Source organism: Corylus avellana, chromosome 4 (assembly GCF_965113065.1).
Source record: "Corylus avellana chromosome 4, dhCorAvel1.hap1.2, whole genome shotgun sequence".
NCBI lineage: Eukaryota > Viridiplantae > Streptophyta > Magnoliopsida > Fagales > Betulaceae > Corylus > Corylus avellana.
Window position 1 is genome coordinate 18,261,640 of NC_142493.1, and position 17,827 is coordinate 18,279,466.

General features: G+C 34.8%; 1 protein-coding gene and 1 pseudogene across 1 annotated transcript; both read left to right on the forward strand.

Annotated features, from left to right (window-relative positions):
* The first annotated feature begins 4,863 nt into the window (after positions 1-4,863).
* Positions 4,864-9,070, forward strand: LOC148586401 (uncharacterized; annotated as a pseudogene).
* Positions 9,071-13,588: 4,518 nt separating this feature from the next.
* On the forward strand, positions 13,589-14,494 carry LOC132179523 (putative calcium-binding protein CML25). The gene has a single exon (XM_059592258.2). The coding sequence runs from the start codon at positions 13,744-13,746 to the stop codon at positions 14,323-14,325; it is 582 nt and encodes a 193-aa protein (XP_059448241.1). The 5' UTR covers positions 13,589-13,743; the 3' UTR covers positions 14,326-14,494.
* The last annotated feature ends 3,333 nt before the right edge of the window (positions 14,495-17,827 follow it).

Genomic DNA, 17,827 nt, shown 5'->3' on the forward strand with positions numbered 1-17,827 from the left:
CAAAAAACAGGATGGTTATTGATATGGCAAACAGTAACCAAATTTTGCCACGTCAGTAATTATTGACGTGCCAAAAGTGGCACGTCAATACTTTTTTTTTTGACATGTTGAATATGACACGTCAATATTTATTGACGTGTTACATTCAACACTTCAGGATTTCCTTACGTGTCAATATTTGACATGTCAGGAAATTTAAATTTAATTTAATTTTTAAAAATTTTATATAAATAAATTAATATTTAAATATTTATTGATGTGCTAAAGTTAGACACGTCAAAATTTAATGAAGTGTCATTTTGACATGTCAATATTTCTTAATTTTTTTTTAATATCAGGTTTATTTATATTATATATATATTTCTTCTTTTTTTATTTTATTTTTATTTTTTTATATGTTAGAAATTTCTGACGTGCTATTTTTAGCACGTCAGAAATCTGATATATTTATTTAATTATATATATATATTCATTAATGAAGATTGGGAGCCTAGCCCACTGCCAACCAAGAAGAATTTCATTTTCTATCTTTCACAAAGGAAGAAAATCATGCATCCAGGTTTCATCTTTCTTTACACAGTCGACAGTTTTACATTGACACTTCCTGCAAGATTAGCTGAATGAGATACATTATTTGACAATGTCTTTTGTATATATATATATGTCGGATACCTGACGTGCTAAAAATAGCACGTCAAAAATAAATAGATGTATATATATATTTTTTATATCTGGTTTATATGTATTATATATATTTCATCTTTTTCTTTTTCTTTTTTAATATGTCATATTCCTTACGTGCTAAAAATAGCACGTAAGAGGTTTCTGACGTGCTATCAGAAATAAATAAATAAATAAATAAATTTTTTATATTAGGTTTATTTATATTATATATATTTCATCTTTTTATTTTTTAATTATTATTTTTTTAATTTTTTTATATGTCAGATTTCTGACGTGCTAAAAATAGCACGTCAAATATATATATATATATATTATCAGGTTTTATATATATTATATATATTTCATCTTTTATTATTATTATTATTTTTTTATTTTTTATATCAAGTTTTAGCACGTCAGAAATTTCTAACGTGTTAAATGTTGGCATGTCACAAAAAAAAAAAAAGAGCGGGATTTTCAACTTTTTCCCTCTTTGTCCCTATCTTCTTTCCCTCTTCTTTTCCCTTTATAATTCTATTATATATTCAAATTCTTTCGTCCCTTTTCTTTTATTTCCAGACTCGGCTCTCTCTCTCTCCTCTCTCAATCTCCCTATCCTCTTCTCTCTGCACATGTAGCCGGCCAGCTCCTCTAGAGGGAAGAAGAAAAGGAGAAAAAGAAGATCGAGGAAGAAGAAGAAAAAGGGAAAAAAAAAAAAATGGGGAGAAGAGAAGAAGAAGAAGAGAAAAGACAAGAAGATTTTTTGGGTTTTTGAAGATTTGTTAGGTTTGACGTTTGGGTTTTTGATTTTTCAGGTTGATTTTTTGATTTGAGTTTTTGAAGCTTTTTTTGGGTTTGGGTTTGGGTTTTTGAAAATTGAGTAAAGAAGAGAGAGACAGAGAGTGAGAAAATGGAGAAAAGAAGAGCAGGGAGAGAGCTGGGAGATCTAAAGCAAGTCGTATGTGGATTTTGACAAGAAAAGGACTACAAGAAGAAGAGAAGCAAAAGAAAAGAAGAGCTGAGAAAATGGAGAATAGAAATGTAGACGGTAGTGGTGAAAAAGAATTATATATATATATATATATATATATATATATATTATTTTAATTGAAAAATAATTTAAATTAATAAATTTTTTAATTGAAAAAAAAAATTCCAGAAAAAATTTAAGAAAAGAAAAATTATTATTTTTTAATAATTTTTAAATTACTGACGTGTCAAATTTGACACGTCAGGAAATTTCCTGACGTGTCAAAATTTGACACGTTAGAAAATTTTTTGACGTGTCAGAAAGTGACACGTTTGAAAATTTTTTGACGTGTCAGAAAGTGACATGTTAGAAAATTTTTCTGACACACCAATTTTGACACGTCAGAAATTTTCCGTTTCTGACACCCAAAATGTTAACGCCCCACACACGTCAAAAAAGCCTCGTCATGAAGGTTTTCTGACGTGGCAGACCACCTGACGTCAGAAAACCCATGCCAGCAAAAAATTGGTTTTTTGGAGTGAATTTATAAAAAGGCCGAGAATATTTTAGCTGCGTTTGAAAGAAACAACGAAAATAATAAAATAAGCTGCTTTAAAGTGTAGATTAAGATTTTTGCTTAGAACCTTGGCTAATAATATTAGGGGAAAAATATAAAAAAGCCCCACAAACTACCAACCGTTTTCGATTTAGCCCCCTAATGTTCCAAAAGTGATAAAGTAGCCCCCCAAACTACCAAACTTTGCATTTTGGCCACTCCATTAGTCAAAACCGTCAGTCTGGACGGAAACTGCAAAACGCCGTCGTTTGGATGGGGTGAAGTTACTACAATGCCCTTGTATTTTTTTATTTTTATTTTATTATTTTGTTTTTTTTAAAGAAGGAGCAAAACGGCGCCGTTTTGCTTAGGGTATAGATTAAAAGTGCTTCTTTCAAACATATCTCCCGATCGTCTCCTTCACACGCAGCCCAGCCGCACGGTCCCGTCTGCTCTGCCGTTCATCTCCCTCACATCTGCCGCATGGTCCCGTCTCCTCTGCCGATCGTCTCCCTCACGTCTCCCTCGCACAGCCGCACGGTCCCATCTCTATTTCTTTGCCGATCGTCTCCCCCACGCAGCCGGTCGGCCACTGAAGGTAGCCCACTAATTTCCCAATTGAGTTGTTCCTATTTTTTAGGGTTTGTGGAGAATGGTTTCGGTCATTTTGTAGATGTATTGATGTTCTGATTTAGTGTGAAGGAAAATTTGCTTTATAGTGTCCGAAAGTGATATGGGTCCCTATGTTTAGAAGATTTTTGTTTGTATATTTTTTTCCTTGTCTGCAGACCCGTTGTTTTGTATTTTTTATTTTGGTATAATATTTGAAGTTATTGGTGGATGGGTTTGTTGTCTGCTTATTGTTGGATGGGTTGGCTCTATGCTTTGTTTTTTTTGCATTCTGCTTTCCCTTTTTTCTGTGGTCCCCCTTGTTGTAATGCATGCCACCTGTGGTCCCCTTTGTTGTCTGCTGTAAAGGAAAAGAAAGAAAAATCTGAAGAAACCATGACAAGCAAGACATCGTAAGGTGACCGAAAATTAACAAAAAAGAAATCAAATTGTCCAAATGTAGAGCACCCACCCTGCTTCTTTCAACCTACAGCTTGGGTGTCAAATTTTGATTTTTCTATGCTACAGATCACCATTTTATTTAAAATGCACTCCCAAATGAGAAACTTTCAACAATTTTATTTAAAAACACATCTTTGGCTTGCAAAATCTTAAATGAACTTCAATAGAAAATAGACATTAACAAAGAACCTTAGAAGTTGTATATATTTTGGCACGAAAAAAATCGTTAGATGTCGGTTGGTTGTTGTTCTAACAGTAAAATTCGGACATAAAATGCTTTTTTATTTTTTTCTTACAAAAAATGATCGGAACCACTCTTTCGTAACAATGTTGAAATAAGTTAAAAAGAAAGTGAAAATGTCATTAAAAAACACAGATGTTGACGAATTAGTTGCATCCTCCGGCCATGCTTGACTAGCTCCAAAAGGGATATCTAAATATATACGGTTTTCTCCCTTATGGTGTGAGAGTTTGAATATTCAAATATTACTATTTTCTTCTCTTCTTTATCTTTATCTTTTTCGTTTTTCTTTTCATTTTATTTCTCCTTAATTATATGCATCATGCATGCATGGGAGATGACAAAAATATGAATATGTCTCACTTTCGTGATATTTTGTTGCTACTTGTATGCTGCAAGTGTTTGAGAATGTCAAGTTGACAAGAATGATAATTTTTTTTTTTTTTTTTTTTTTTCAGGGAAGCTTTCATATTCATTTATTGAAAAAAAAATCAGTTAAAGTTACAAAATTGTGTGGTCATTTTGTAACATAAAAAAAGTTATCTTGGAAAAAAGGGAAAAATGCAGTTTACCCCTATGAAGTTTCAGGAGTTTTTTAATTTTAACCCAAAGTTCAAAAATTGGCAATCTACCTCCCTGAAGTTTCAAAAATTGGCAATTTAAACCCACCGTTTAATTTTTCCGTCAAAATAGACGAAAATCTATGAAATTACATCATTACCCTCAGGCTTTTTTTAAAAAAATTTCATCCAATTTAACGGAAAAATTAAACAAAAGGTTTAAATTGTCAATTTTTGAAACTTCAGGGTGGTAGATTGCCAATTTTTGAACTTTGAGGTTAAAATTGAAAAATTCCTGAAACTTCAGGAGGGTAAACTGCATTTTCTCCTGGAAAAAAATATGTATAGCACTTTATTCATTTTTACTATAGTAACGTAAATATATATTCTTGATTTATTTTTTTATCTCACATATAAAATCATGATAATTAATTTATAGTGTCGAGTAACGCTACATCCCATCACTATTTCCAACCTCCATCTGCAATGGGTGACGTGGCCATATAAAATAATGTCATATAAAATACTCATATGATCATATAGAGTTGCATGTGCCTTTATAATTGGGTGTACATAATTAATGACCATATATTGTCTAGATTTGTTTTCGAGATGTTCCCTTGCTCTAGATTGCATGCATTGTACAATTTAACGTTAATTATTATTTTTATTTTTCCTATGAAGTGACTTTAATTAATTAGTTAAAGTTAAATTGTACTTAATACTAGTTGATATTTACGTAAGCTTGAATTTTTTTATTTTATTGAGTTGTTAATTTTCTTTAATTCTTTTATTGTTTATGATGACTATACGAGAGCTTGTGTTTGAGGTGCATTACGATGATAAGATTAATAGGGGGTTTACGTGCACATATGTGGGGGGTGATGTAGATGTGCATGATGAGACGTATGACGAGGACAAGTTGTCATTTTTTGAGATTGAGGGTATAGTAAAAAAATATGGATACAAGTCAGGGATCTGATGTGTTACTTACAACCTGGTTGTACTTTTTAAGGTGGTTTGAAATTAATTTTATCAGATCATAATGTCTTGGAAATGGTTGCTGCACATAAATGGGTTCCGGTTATTGAGTTGTACCTTGTTTCATTTGATGAGCCTGCAGTTAATGATGATGAATATGAAGACAATAATGATGATGATGATGGTGAATATGGTGAAAATAGTAGGATTGATCGAGATGATCCTTATTGGGAAGAAGTATTCGAACCGAACTTGTTTGATGAAGATAACAACCTCCCTGGACCATCCATGGCAGGAGGAAATGTTGAGGAGGGTGGTGTTGAGGGTAATGAGGAGGGTGATGGGGAGGGTAATGAGGGTGAGGATGTGGATGAGGATAATGATGAGGAGGAGGAGAGTGATGAGGCGGCGGAGGATGATAATCAAAATGCAAATGCAAGGGGAGCTAAAAATGAGAACGGAAGGGGTCAGTGCTATGGTGATGAGGTTGATGATGATGATGCAAACTCTGCCATGGCCCGAAGTGATATTCTTGTATCCCTTCCTATAAGTGACGAGGAGAATGAGGTTTCATCTGTTGCCAGATGTGTAACTAGGCGAACAAAGTTTCAACAAACTGACATGTCGAATTCACAGTTGAGGAATGGGCAGATGTTTCCCTCAATCAAAGTCTTTAGAGAAGCAATTAGGGAGAACAACTTGAAGAAGGGGAAGGATATAAGGTTTTAAAAAAATTACCTAGCCAAATGTATTTTCGTATGCAGGGATCCAGGTTGTAGGTATCGGGTTTACGGTCGTAAATGCAAGGATCAAGAGTCATTTGAAATTAGAACGATACAAGACAAACACACTTGTACAAGACAACATATGAATTTGACTGTGAAATCTAGATGGATTGTTGATAAATTTATTGACAAGTTTAGAGTGCAGTCTAACATGCCGTTGAAGGCAATTCTTGGGGAAGTCAAAGACAAGTGGGGCGTTGATGTTAATAATTGACAATTGTATTGGGCTAGAAGAATTGCAAAGGAAATGCTTCAGGGCAAAGTAAAGCTGCAATACAATAAACTTTGGGATTATTGTGAAACCATTAGACAAACAAATCGGGGTAGTTGTGTGATGATGAAGGTTGATAGACCTTTACATGACCATCTAGCATGTTTCCAAAGGTTGTATTTCTCATTGGCTACCATGAATAAAGGTTTTCAAGGGGGTTATAGGCCTATCATTGGGTTGGATGGGTGCTTTTTGAAGAGGACTTATAAAGGACAGCTTTTGTCGGCCATTTCTAGGGATGACAATAATAACATGTACCCAGTGGCTCTTGTAGTTGTTGAGGCAGAAACCGAAGACAGTTGGATATGGTTTCTTGAGACTTTGGTCTCAGACCTTGGCACCCCCTGCACAAGGATGGACATTTATTTCTAATCTTCAAAAGGTAACTATATTATAAGTTCTTTATGTTTATTTCTTGTTTCTTTTTCATTGTTTTCATCAAAAGATAACCAAGTGTTGTGTATTATGCATTGTGGTTGTAGGGGCTGCAACCAGCGTTTGGCGTGGTGCTTCCTGGGGGTGACCATCGGTTCTGTGTGAGGCATTTGTATGCGAACTACAAAGGCACAGGTCATCGTGGTCTTGCATTGAAAGACAAGTTATAGGCTGCGGCTACAGTATACACTGAAGCTGAATTCCATAAGGAAATGGATGAATTGAAGCGTATAAGCGAGGATGCATACAACTACTTGTCAAATGTTGACCCAAGCTTATGGTCCAGGGCTTGGATCAATACATTCCCGAGGTGTGATCTACTTATCAACAACCTCTGTGAGTGCTTCAATGCTTACATCCTGAATCCATGTGACCTGCCGATCATATCCATGCTGGAATTCATAAGGAAGAAGTTGATGAAGAGATATCAAACGAAGAGGGATGGCATCCGCACGATGACTGGTAGGCTATGTCCAAGGGTTGTTGCCAAATTGGACGAAATTGGACAGGTTGCTGGGCATTGCTACAGCACATATGCTGGGGCTGGGTTATACGAAGTAACCCACAATAATAAATAATATGTTGTGAAATTGTTGAGGAAAACTTGTGGCTGTAGACAATGGGACATGACATGAATCCTTTGTGCACATGCAATGTCTGCAATTTGGTTTTTTAATGCAAACCCCGATGATTATGCAGATGATTGGTATACTATTGAAATGTATAAAAAAGCCTATGATGACATTGTGTATCCAATACTTGGAGAGGACTAATGGGTGAAGACTGACTATGACCAAGTGGACCCCCCCCCCCCCCATAAGTAGAATACAACCAAGGAGACCCAGAAAAGTAAGGACAAGGGGTCAAGAAGAGCAGGTTAATCAATACCGTATGAGAAAGGGTGGAGTGAGGATGAGATGCTGCAAATGCAGAAGGATTGGACACAATAGCAGAACAAGTCCACGGAACAGAACAGAGGCAGTGAATTACAGGAGAGGAAGCAATAGTGCAAGACAACATGAGGTGAGTTACTACATGTTTTTTTTTTTTTTTTTTTCCTGTTCATTATATATATTGTGTTATTTTAATATTTGAAAAGTTTATTATCATAGGTACAAGATGATAGTGGGCGAAGTTTACATGGTCAGACCCCAACTCCCTAACCAACCATTGATGCTGAAACAGTAAGTCATAAACTGTTTAAATGTCATTACTCATTGCAATTAGTTCATTATATTTGATTTACCAAGTTTACATCATATTTGTAGATTTCGCAAGATACTGATGCATCTTTTAGAGGTAGAGGGAGTACTAGGGGTAGAGGTAGAGGTAGAGGTCAGTTTCAACCTACTCCAGAAAGGTCTACTGTACTGAAAATAGGTGGACCAAGGACTAGGGGAGGCCTACTGGACTGCAAAGAGGTATACAGAGGACTAGGGGAGGGCCTATTGGACTGCAAAGAGGTGGACCAAGGACAAGGGAAAGGCCTACTAGACAGCATATTAGTGGACCAAGGACTAGGGGTGGAGGTATAGGTCAGTTTCAGGGTACAATCCACACAGTCAGATTGTATGGGCCTTCTCAACATCAAACACCACAGTCTCAGGGCAATGCTAGTGTGAGCAAACTCTTTCGATGCTATTATTTCCTTGTGGTGTATTTTACTTTTGGATGACACAATAAAATGTTATTTCAATTACTTAATACTGTGAAATGTTACAAAGTTTCAGGGTACTGTCAATACCGTAAGGTTGTATGGACCTCCTCATACACAGTCCGCACAATCTCAAAGAAATGCTAGTGTTAATGTGAGTACTTCATACACTAAGTGTTTCTTTTGTTAAATTATTATACAATTCAATTTAACATGAAGAATGATGTTAATTAAATGATATTATTATGTTTAAAAGAATCGATAAACTACTCCATCGATTCATTTGACACGTGGATTTGTTGGATTTTTTTGTTTAGACTGTAATAAGAGTATGAAAGAAGATAATGAAAGCTAAAAAAAAAATGATTAATTTGAATATATATATATAGGTTAAAATCTGTGATGGGAAAAATGGGCGATGGGATAGGGAGGACAAGTGTCTATTACCAAATGTTGAGAGAGTTAGGTGGTTAATGTGGTAGGAGGCTGTTTGTGTGATTTATGCATGTGATTACCGATGATGTAATTATTACGATTCTATGTAATAGGGACTTTGATATTTAGTTGGAAATTTTCAGATTTAGCCTATATTGTTTTATGTGATTTTTCAATTTTGATAATTAGATCTTAATTTTTTTTTTTCCCTTTTCAATTGAAATATTGCCAGTTAAAAACAATAGCTGTTGTCATCCAAACTAGCTTCACTTTCTAGACAGTAGAAAAAAGGATAGTTGATTGCATGTGGGTGCTTATGCTTTTATTCATTTGAAATTGATAGTTGGTTAATGTGAGCCCACATTCCTCGACGCAGGAACATGGAACATCGCAACCAGGAGGTCTGCTCAACTATGCGGATCTTCTCAGCCTTCTCAACAACAGTTAGGGCGCACTACTGTATGTACATCAACGCCTGGAAGAAGAGGTAAAACTATTGTACAGATCGTGAAGAAGACAATTGCAGTAATGGAGGCTAACAAGAGAAAAAGGAAGAAGCTGAATTGACAAAAATATTAGACTCCAAGGAAACGGATTACTATAGAGACAATTGATCATTGTGGATGTGTAAATATGTATATGGTTAATGCTACAATTTGGTTGTTTTGGATGTGTAATATGTATATGGGTAATGGTAGACACATTTACCTTGTCAATGCTACAATTTGTTCATTTTTTATGTGTAATATATATATGGTTTAATGTTTAGACACATTTACCTTGTGTATAAAACCATTGTAATTTGTGATAGAAAATTGAACTTAATTTCCCAAAATCATTTCCTTATATCATAAACAAACTCTTAACTACAATTGCACAGGAAAAACACCAATTACACGAGGACTAGGTGTAAACACTGCTTTATATAACACAAGCAATGCAATTTGGTTGGAATAGGTGAATGCACAAACAATTGAAACTCATCAAATTTTCATATCAAGAAACTGAAACATCTCAAACATATACCTACTAACACATAGGTTTCGCACTTTAATACAACCCACTAAATAATAGTCCTTAAACTACATAGGTTTCTCCCTCTCATGGCAACATTGCCCTACTAACAGTGCAATGACGTTTCTCCCTATCATTAACAAAACAAGACAACAACAAAAAAACTAAGATCAAACAAGTGGCTAATGACATCCTTAAGTTTTTTTCAATGTTATTATTTTTGCACTTTTCAGCAGCAATCTGCAACGTCAACTTTGCCAGTTCAGTTTCAAAACCTTTCTTCTGATCAGCTATTTGGGCATCAAACTGTGACATAGGGAGTATAGCTTCTTCGTCAACCCACATAAAATAATCACAACCACGATTACCTTCGTTCTGCATATTTCATAAATGATAATTACTAACCAATTCACAAACAGAGTGTAATATAATTCACAATGTAATTCTTCAATGTTATTTGATTTCAAAGAGTCAAAAAGAAAAGAAGAAAAAATATAACAACAAAATGAGACCTTCCGAGCTTTCAAACTATTTCTATTTCTGGAGTGGGAAACAGTTACATCTATATACATGGTTTTCCTTCAATTTTCCAATACTCTATACTATTTGATTGTAGCATTAAAAAGATAAAAACACATGGGTGATGTATTGTCATTGAAAAGAAAGAAAACATTCTGAATGCAATAGAAGAGACCCAAAAACTTCGTCAAACAAGGCCGGCCTTATTTGGTAGTGATAAGCTAGTTAGAAATTTGAAAATAATGCTAGCTAGGACTTTGACCTTGAACTTTATTCAACACATTAAAGAATCACGTGGCAAAATTGGAGGGTGAGATCATTTTTGTTTTTGGTAAGTAGAGAGGGTCGTTGGATCATTCTATTGAAACAATCAACATCTAGATTACTAGGTCACTGAATATATGTGCCTTTATGATGGGTGTAGCCTGCCCTAGCTCTTTGTCTTTGTCTATAGTCTCATTATTATGGACAAACATGTGTGACAAAATCTCCATGTAAATTTATCATCTTCAATGCTACCTTTACAAATGTCAATAATATTTTTGACTTTTACTAGATTTGAATTAAGCCCCCATTAAGAGTACTTTAATTCTCAACGTACGTGCCTAATATCTCAAGCACCTAATGCCTTATCTCTTTAGCCACATAACATAATCTCATGCTAAAAAATATATTTGAGCAAATTGATCTGTGATGATTAAATTCTTTCATTCTCTCAAGAAAAGAAAACAAAAATAATTCTTTCAATTTATTCGTATATCTAGTAATAATTAGTACGAGAAGTACTTTAATTTTGAATAGATGCTACGTACTCTATTATGATATGTTCATCAAATATCTTTTTTTTTTTTTTTGGCAGCTTACCTACTCAAACAAATTCATATTATTGGAGGCCTAAGTCTTCTATTCTCATCACAGAATCAAATGAAAAACATCTAACATAAGTAGTCATCATCAAAAACATCAAACACATTGGCTACACAACATGGAACACATCTCTTAGAAGAGACCCACAAATCCAAACCAACAATCACTGTACAGAATTCAATCAAACGGAGAAAAGTAGAAACATAGAAAGAAAGAAATCGAAAACCCCTAATTTTTAAAACCTAAATTCGCACCTTGTATTTACCGCATCCAATAAACCTTCTACCAAGATTTTTCTACATGCAAGATGTCATCACTCGTGATTCAATTCCGCATAGGCATTTCGTACACGTAGAGGTAGACTTCGCCGGCGAACTTCCCACTGACAGTACACAGCCACTCGCATCATCTTCGCCGGCGAACTTCTCCATCGTTGACGACGGGACCAGCTGTGTGGGGGAGATGATCGGCAGAGAAGTAGAGACGGGATCGTGCGGTTGCACGAGGGAGAAGTGAGGGAGACGATCGGCAGAGAAGTAGAGATGGGATCGTGCGGTAGACGTGAGGGAGACGATCGGCAGAGGAGACGAGACCTTGCGGTAGACGTGAGGGAGACAAATGGCAGAGTAGACAGGACTGTGCGGCTGGGCTGCGTGTGAAGGTGACGATCGGAGCAGACGGGACGGGACCGTGCGGCTGGGTTGTGTGTGAAGGAGACGATCAGGAGATATGTTTGAAAGATGCACTTTTAATCTATACCCTAAGCAAAACGGCGCCGTTTTGCTCATTCTTTAAAAAAAATAATAAAAAAAAATAAAAAATACAAGGGCATTGTAGTAACTTCACCCCATCCAAACGACGTCGTTTTGCAGTTTCCGTCCAGACTGACGATTTTGACTAACGGAGTGGCCAAAATTTAAAAGTTTGGTAGTTTGGGGGATTACTTTATCACTTTTGGAATATTAGGGGGCTAAATTGAAAACGGCTGATAGTTTGGGGGCTTTTTTATATTTTTCTCTAATATTAGAGTATAATACACGGTAATGAGCCTGTAACTTCGTAAGAGGCTCACACGGGAAGTTGTAGCACTCGAGGTAAGTAATCGTCCACAAAAAATAAACAATTACCATCAAGAACAAATATTTTCTCGTATAGACTTGTGCATTTTAACGTACATGTTTCTCATAAAAATATGTCATGAGACCCTAATATTTTCATAAACGTTAATTTGTGTTCTTTTTTCACCTCTAATCTAGCTATGAGAAAATAGGTTAATGTATCCAATTGGTTTTGTAGCACCGTTTACCTGCAATTAATCTGTCACAACTTTGAGAAGAGAAAATTGTTTATGTGATTGATTTCATGATAATATAAAGGGGAAACTACCTTTTGCCCTTATGAACTGCAATGCATTTTCACTTTACTCTCATGAACTACCAACTGTGACACCTGGCCCTATGAACTACCATTTTATGCCAAAAATCCTCATTCCTTCAGTCAAAGACCCCTTCCGTTAGTCAAAGATGTTAAATTAGACGGTCAAAGTGACTATGTGTTGTAGTTCATGGGAGGAAAATGACAATGCGTTGTAGTTCATAGGGCAAAGTGATAATGAATTGTAGTTCATGGGGGCAAAGTGACGGGTAAAGTACCGTATAAGTTAACGCATTTGACTGACAAAATAGGCATTTGACTAACGGAAGGGAGGTTTTGGGCATAAAATAGTAGTTCATGGGGGTCGTGTGTCACGGTAGTTCATGGGAGAAAAGTATCAAGGCGTTATAATTCATAGGGGTAAAAGGTAATTTCCCCTAATACAAAAGAAAGAGGAGAGGAATTGTGGCCAACATTTTGGGTGACAAACTTGTCCGTGTTCCATATAATTGGCTCATTATATATATATATAAGTTTGTTAAAATAATGATATTTTATAAATTAATAGTAGAGGAAACTTCAAAAAAACCCTTGAACTTCAACTTGTTTTGATACTATTATAAGTTTTAAAACTCTCAATTAAGGGTATCGAACTTTAAATTATCCTATTTCATTAGAATTTTTTGTTAATTTTTGTCAAAGTCTCCAAAATACACCTGCTTCTTTTTATAAAAAAGAAATTGCATACATGTTGTAAATATATGTTTTTTTATTAAAAAAAAAAAAACAAAATAAACACTTAAAAAAAGAGGTATTTTGAGAATTTTAACAAGATTTAACAGAAAATTTTAATAGAATATTATAATTAAAAAAAATTAAAAGTTTAATACCCTTAATTAAGAACTTTTAAATTTCAAAAATGCTTTCAAAATCGGTAGAAGTTCAAGTGTGTTTTAGTTTTGTGAAGTTTTTCTTTAATAGTAATCATTGAAGAAAGAAAAGAAGGACTTATTAAAAAAAAAAAAAAAAAAAAATTTTGTAGCGTCATTAACGTGGTGGAATGCATGACTTTATAGCAAATATGTATATTTCTATTATATATATGGCTCTAATCTCCCAAATAACCCGTGTTTGTTCACGCGCCTTCTCTCTTTAAATTTCGTACTCACATTTTTTTTTTTTTTTTTTTTCAACTTTTTCCAAAATGAGATGATACCGTTACCAACTAACCGTTCTCATTAGGATTCACCTTTCTCTTTCCTCCATTTCCGGTTTCCCAAATTCCCCATCTCTCATTTTATTTTCTCTCCTAACAAACACATAAAGTTTCTCTTCTCCGTCCAAATCATGAATTTGAAATCCGTTTTCCGCCGCCGGAAAAAGAAATCCGACTCCTCCTCCAGTTCCTCCCTCGCATCGACCATGATCACCACAAACCCAATGCCGTCGCGCTCGCAGTCGCAGAACTGCAAGGCCGAGATCGTCGCGGAGCTGGAGCAGGTCTTCAGGAGGTTCGACGTCAATGGCGACGGCAAGATCTCGTCGTCGGAGCTCGGATCCATCCTGGGCAGCCTGGGGCACCCGGCGACGGAGGAGGAGCTGGACAAGATGATCAAAGAGGTGGACGCCGACGGCGACGGCCACATCGACCTCCAGGAGTTCGTGGAGCTGAACACCAAGGGCGTGGATTCGGACGAGGCGTTGGAGAATATCAAGGACGCGTTCTCGGTGTACGACATCGACGGGAACGGGTTGATATCGGCGGAGGAGTTGCACGAGGTTTTGAAGAGCCTGAACGACGATTGCTCGCTGGCCGAGTGCCGGAAGATGATCAGCGGCGTCGATAGGAATGGAGACGGAATGATTAATTTCGAGGAGTTTAAGGTGATGATGATGAAAGGGTCACGCCTGGATTTGATGGACCAATGATTTCATCCCCCTCTAACCATATATTCTGCATCGTCGTTTTCTTTCCTTCTTTTCTTGAGTTTCTAGGGAGATTTCGTAGCTTCTTGATGATGAAGATTTGTGAATATTTTAAGCATTCAATAATTTTTTCTTTTTCATTTTTTTAATACTCAATTTTTCTTTGCTTTTATTCTTTTCCTATTATAACATCAATTTTTGGCTATTTATTTATGCACATAGGAAATCACGAAAGCATGTATGGATATGGGGAGTGGACTGTTTTCTCTTGGAATAATCTTTTTGTTTGATCCTAGAAGAAGTTGAAAGTCTTCCTTTTCGGCAAAATAACAGTTCCATTCTTAATCACATAATTCAAGGATGAGAAAAGAGAATAGTTTCAATCAGCTTGACGGGGTGTTTTATACCTTCGATTAATAAGAAGCAATCACCCAAGTTTGGATGGTGGCTCCACCACCCTCCTTGCTGCTGTAGCTATTTTTTTGGTGTTTGGTTGTATTTTTGTTGTTTGTGTGATGTATTTTCGCAGCTTTTTTTGTGTATAGATATGGGGAGTGGGCTGTTTTCTCTTGGAATAATTTTTTTTTTAGTAAATTCCTTGATCCTAAAGAAGTTGAAAGTCTTCTTTTTCGGCAGAATAACAGCTCCATTCGTAATCTCACATAATTCAAGGATGAGAAAAGAGAATAATTTCAATCAGGTTGACGAGGTGTTTTACACCTTCGAATAAGAAGCAAACACCTAAGTTTGGATCGTGGATCCACCACCCTCCTTCGCTGCTGCTGCTGTTTTTTAGTGTTTAGTTGTATTTATGTTGTTTCTCTGATGTATTTCTACAGTGTTTTTTATTTTTTATTTTTATTTTTTGTATATATATGGGGAGTGGGCTGTTTTCTTTTAGAATGATCTTTTTGTTTTTAAGTAAATTCCTTGATCTTAGAAGAAGTTGAAAGTCTTCTTTTTCGGCTGAATAAAAGCTTCATTCATAACCACATAATTTAAGGATGAGAAAAGAGAATAATTTCAGTTAGGTTGTGTTGTGGTGTAAACAGGGTATTTTACACCTTCGAATAAGAAACAAACACCTAAGTTTGGAACACTAAAAAATGATATAACTTTTTATACTAAATAATTTTATTTCTCTTGACAAAATACCTCATAAACAAACTTACCAACAAAACTATCGAAACCACTGTCTTAGTTAGTTTCGAGAATTTTGGTGTTTGGAGCTCAGAGGTGGGTGGAGAGTTCAATGGTAGATGGTGAGTATTGTGTTAAAATGAATAGAAGAATGAAAAAGTCCATGAGATTGATTTGCAATTTTGAATTAAAGATATAATATTTTCATCTTTATTTTATTTGATATTTTGACTTGATGTGTTTTACAAGAACTCTCATTAGCAAAATATCAATGATTTTTACTTGAAGAAATTTATCCATGTTGCCTAGTATTTCTGCTCAGAGTTGAATGTGATTTCTCCCAAGACTGCTATATATTTTTATGTATGATATTATGTTGTTGTTCTCATGCAAAATGAGTAGAATGTCCATGGGCGGTTTGTATTTAGTTGAGATGTAGGTCATGCACACATAAGAAGCCCTTTTGCCTCAGAAAAGAAATGAAAAGAAAAAAAAGAAAAAAAGAAGGTACTTTTAGCATGACAGTAGATTCTGTAAAATTAGGTTTATAATTGAAATAATTTTAAAATATTTTCTTCTTTATGTTATCTACACAAAAGATGAAATTGTAATTCAAATCTCCCGAGGGCTTTGCTGGCCTCATCACACCCATCTGATTGAATTTGAGTGTGATTCAAACACCTTAATCATGGGTTGATTGGCAATCTTAGTGCTTTTTTTTTTTTTAAGAGATAAATATATAATTTCATAATGACCCCGACGAACAAATGGTGGGAATTTGTACGGATGGAGGAGCATCTCCAATAAGGTTATCTAAAATATCTATCCAACGAGCACAATTCATTATTTTAGCAACTCATTTTTCAATACACACTTCTATTGATTCTGTATTATCTTTCTATACTATAGTAGATTCTGTAAAATCAAGATTATAATTAAAATAATTTCGAAATAGTTTCTTCTTTATCGTTATCTATGCAAAAGATGAGAATAATCGCTCCAAATTGTAATTATTCAAATCCCCCAAGGGCTTGGCTGGCCTCATCCCCTCTAATTTGAGGGTAATTCGAACACTTTAATCATGGGGACTTGTAGCATTCCTCTGGGTTGATTGGCAATCTTAGTACCTTTTTTATTTTTTATTTTTATATTTTTTAAGAATAAATGTACAATTTCATAATGACCCACGAACTAATGGTGGAAATTTGTAGGAGGGAGGAGCATCTCTAACAAGGTTATCTAAAATTTCTATCCAAAGAGCATAATTCATTATTGATTGATTCTTTATTATCTTTTTCATACTATTTTAAAAATATTATTCTCAACACTCATATTTTCAAATATTCATCTTTTTTAACTTTTTCCAACTATCAATTTATTTTTTTAGCTGTCAATTTTATTTATTTATTTTTTTGTGCAAATAAATCCTCAGAAACATCATGCTAAACCCACATACACACGTGCACATAAGTCATAACAATAGAAGATTGATCACAACCCATACATAATAAAAGAAGGGAAAAATACATTTTACCCTTCCTGAACTATTCACTCATTTGCACTTTTAATCCCAATGTTTAAAAAGTGACACTTTACCCCTTCAAACTTCCAAATTGTTACAATTCGACTATTCTGACTTCTTCTTTTTTTTTTCCCCAAAATGCCCCCATCCCAAATTTAAAAAAAAAAAAAAAAAATTAAAAATTAAGGGGTGGCTGGCCACCCCAGTTGGGCCGAAGCCACCCTAGACCGGTCACCCCTTAATATTTAATTTTTAATTTTTTTAAACTTGGAATGAGGGCATTTTGGGAAAACAAAAGCAGAATGGTCGAATTGCAACAATTTGGAAGTTTGGAGAGGTAAAATGTCACTTTTTAAACATTGTGGTTAAAAGTGCAAATTGGTGGATAGTTCAGTGGGTAAAGTGTATTTTCTCCATAAAAGAACTCACTTCCAAAGATCATCAAATCAGATACGAAAGTAACTTTTAAAAAATAAAAAAAAATTTATCTCCAATCTTATCAATAACCAATGATAAAATTGAATATTAGATATTTGAATTTTGTATTTGTGTTTTCAAGTGTTTTAGATTAGTAACAACTCTTTTCTTGTAAAGCCTATATAACATAATCAAACAATAAGAAATATTTTCTCCATCAACGTGTACTTACCGATCTCTAACAAAGCATGGATCCACAGTTTTAACTCAGCAGAATCCGTTACTATTTAATACTATATTTGCTTCATCCCTCTTATATATGTCATTCTTCAATTACTTATCAATAAAGAATTAAAAGATCATATATGATGCATATGACAAGCTATGTGGTATTCATAAGCTATTTTCTTGTATAAGCGTTACAAT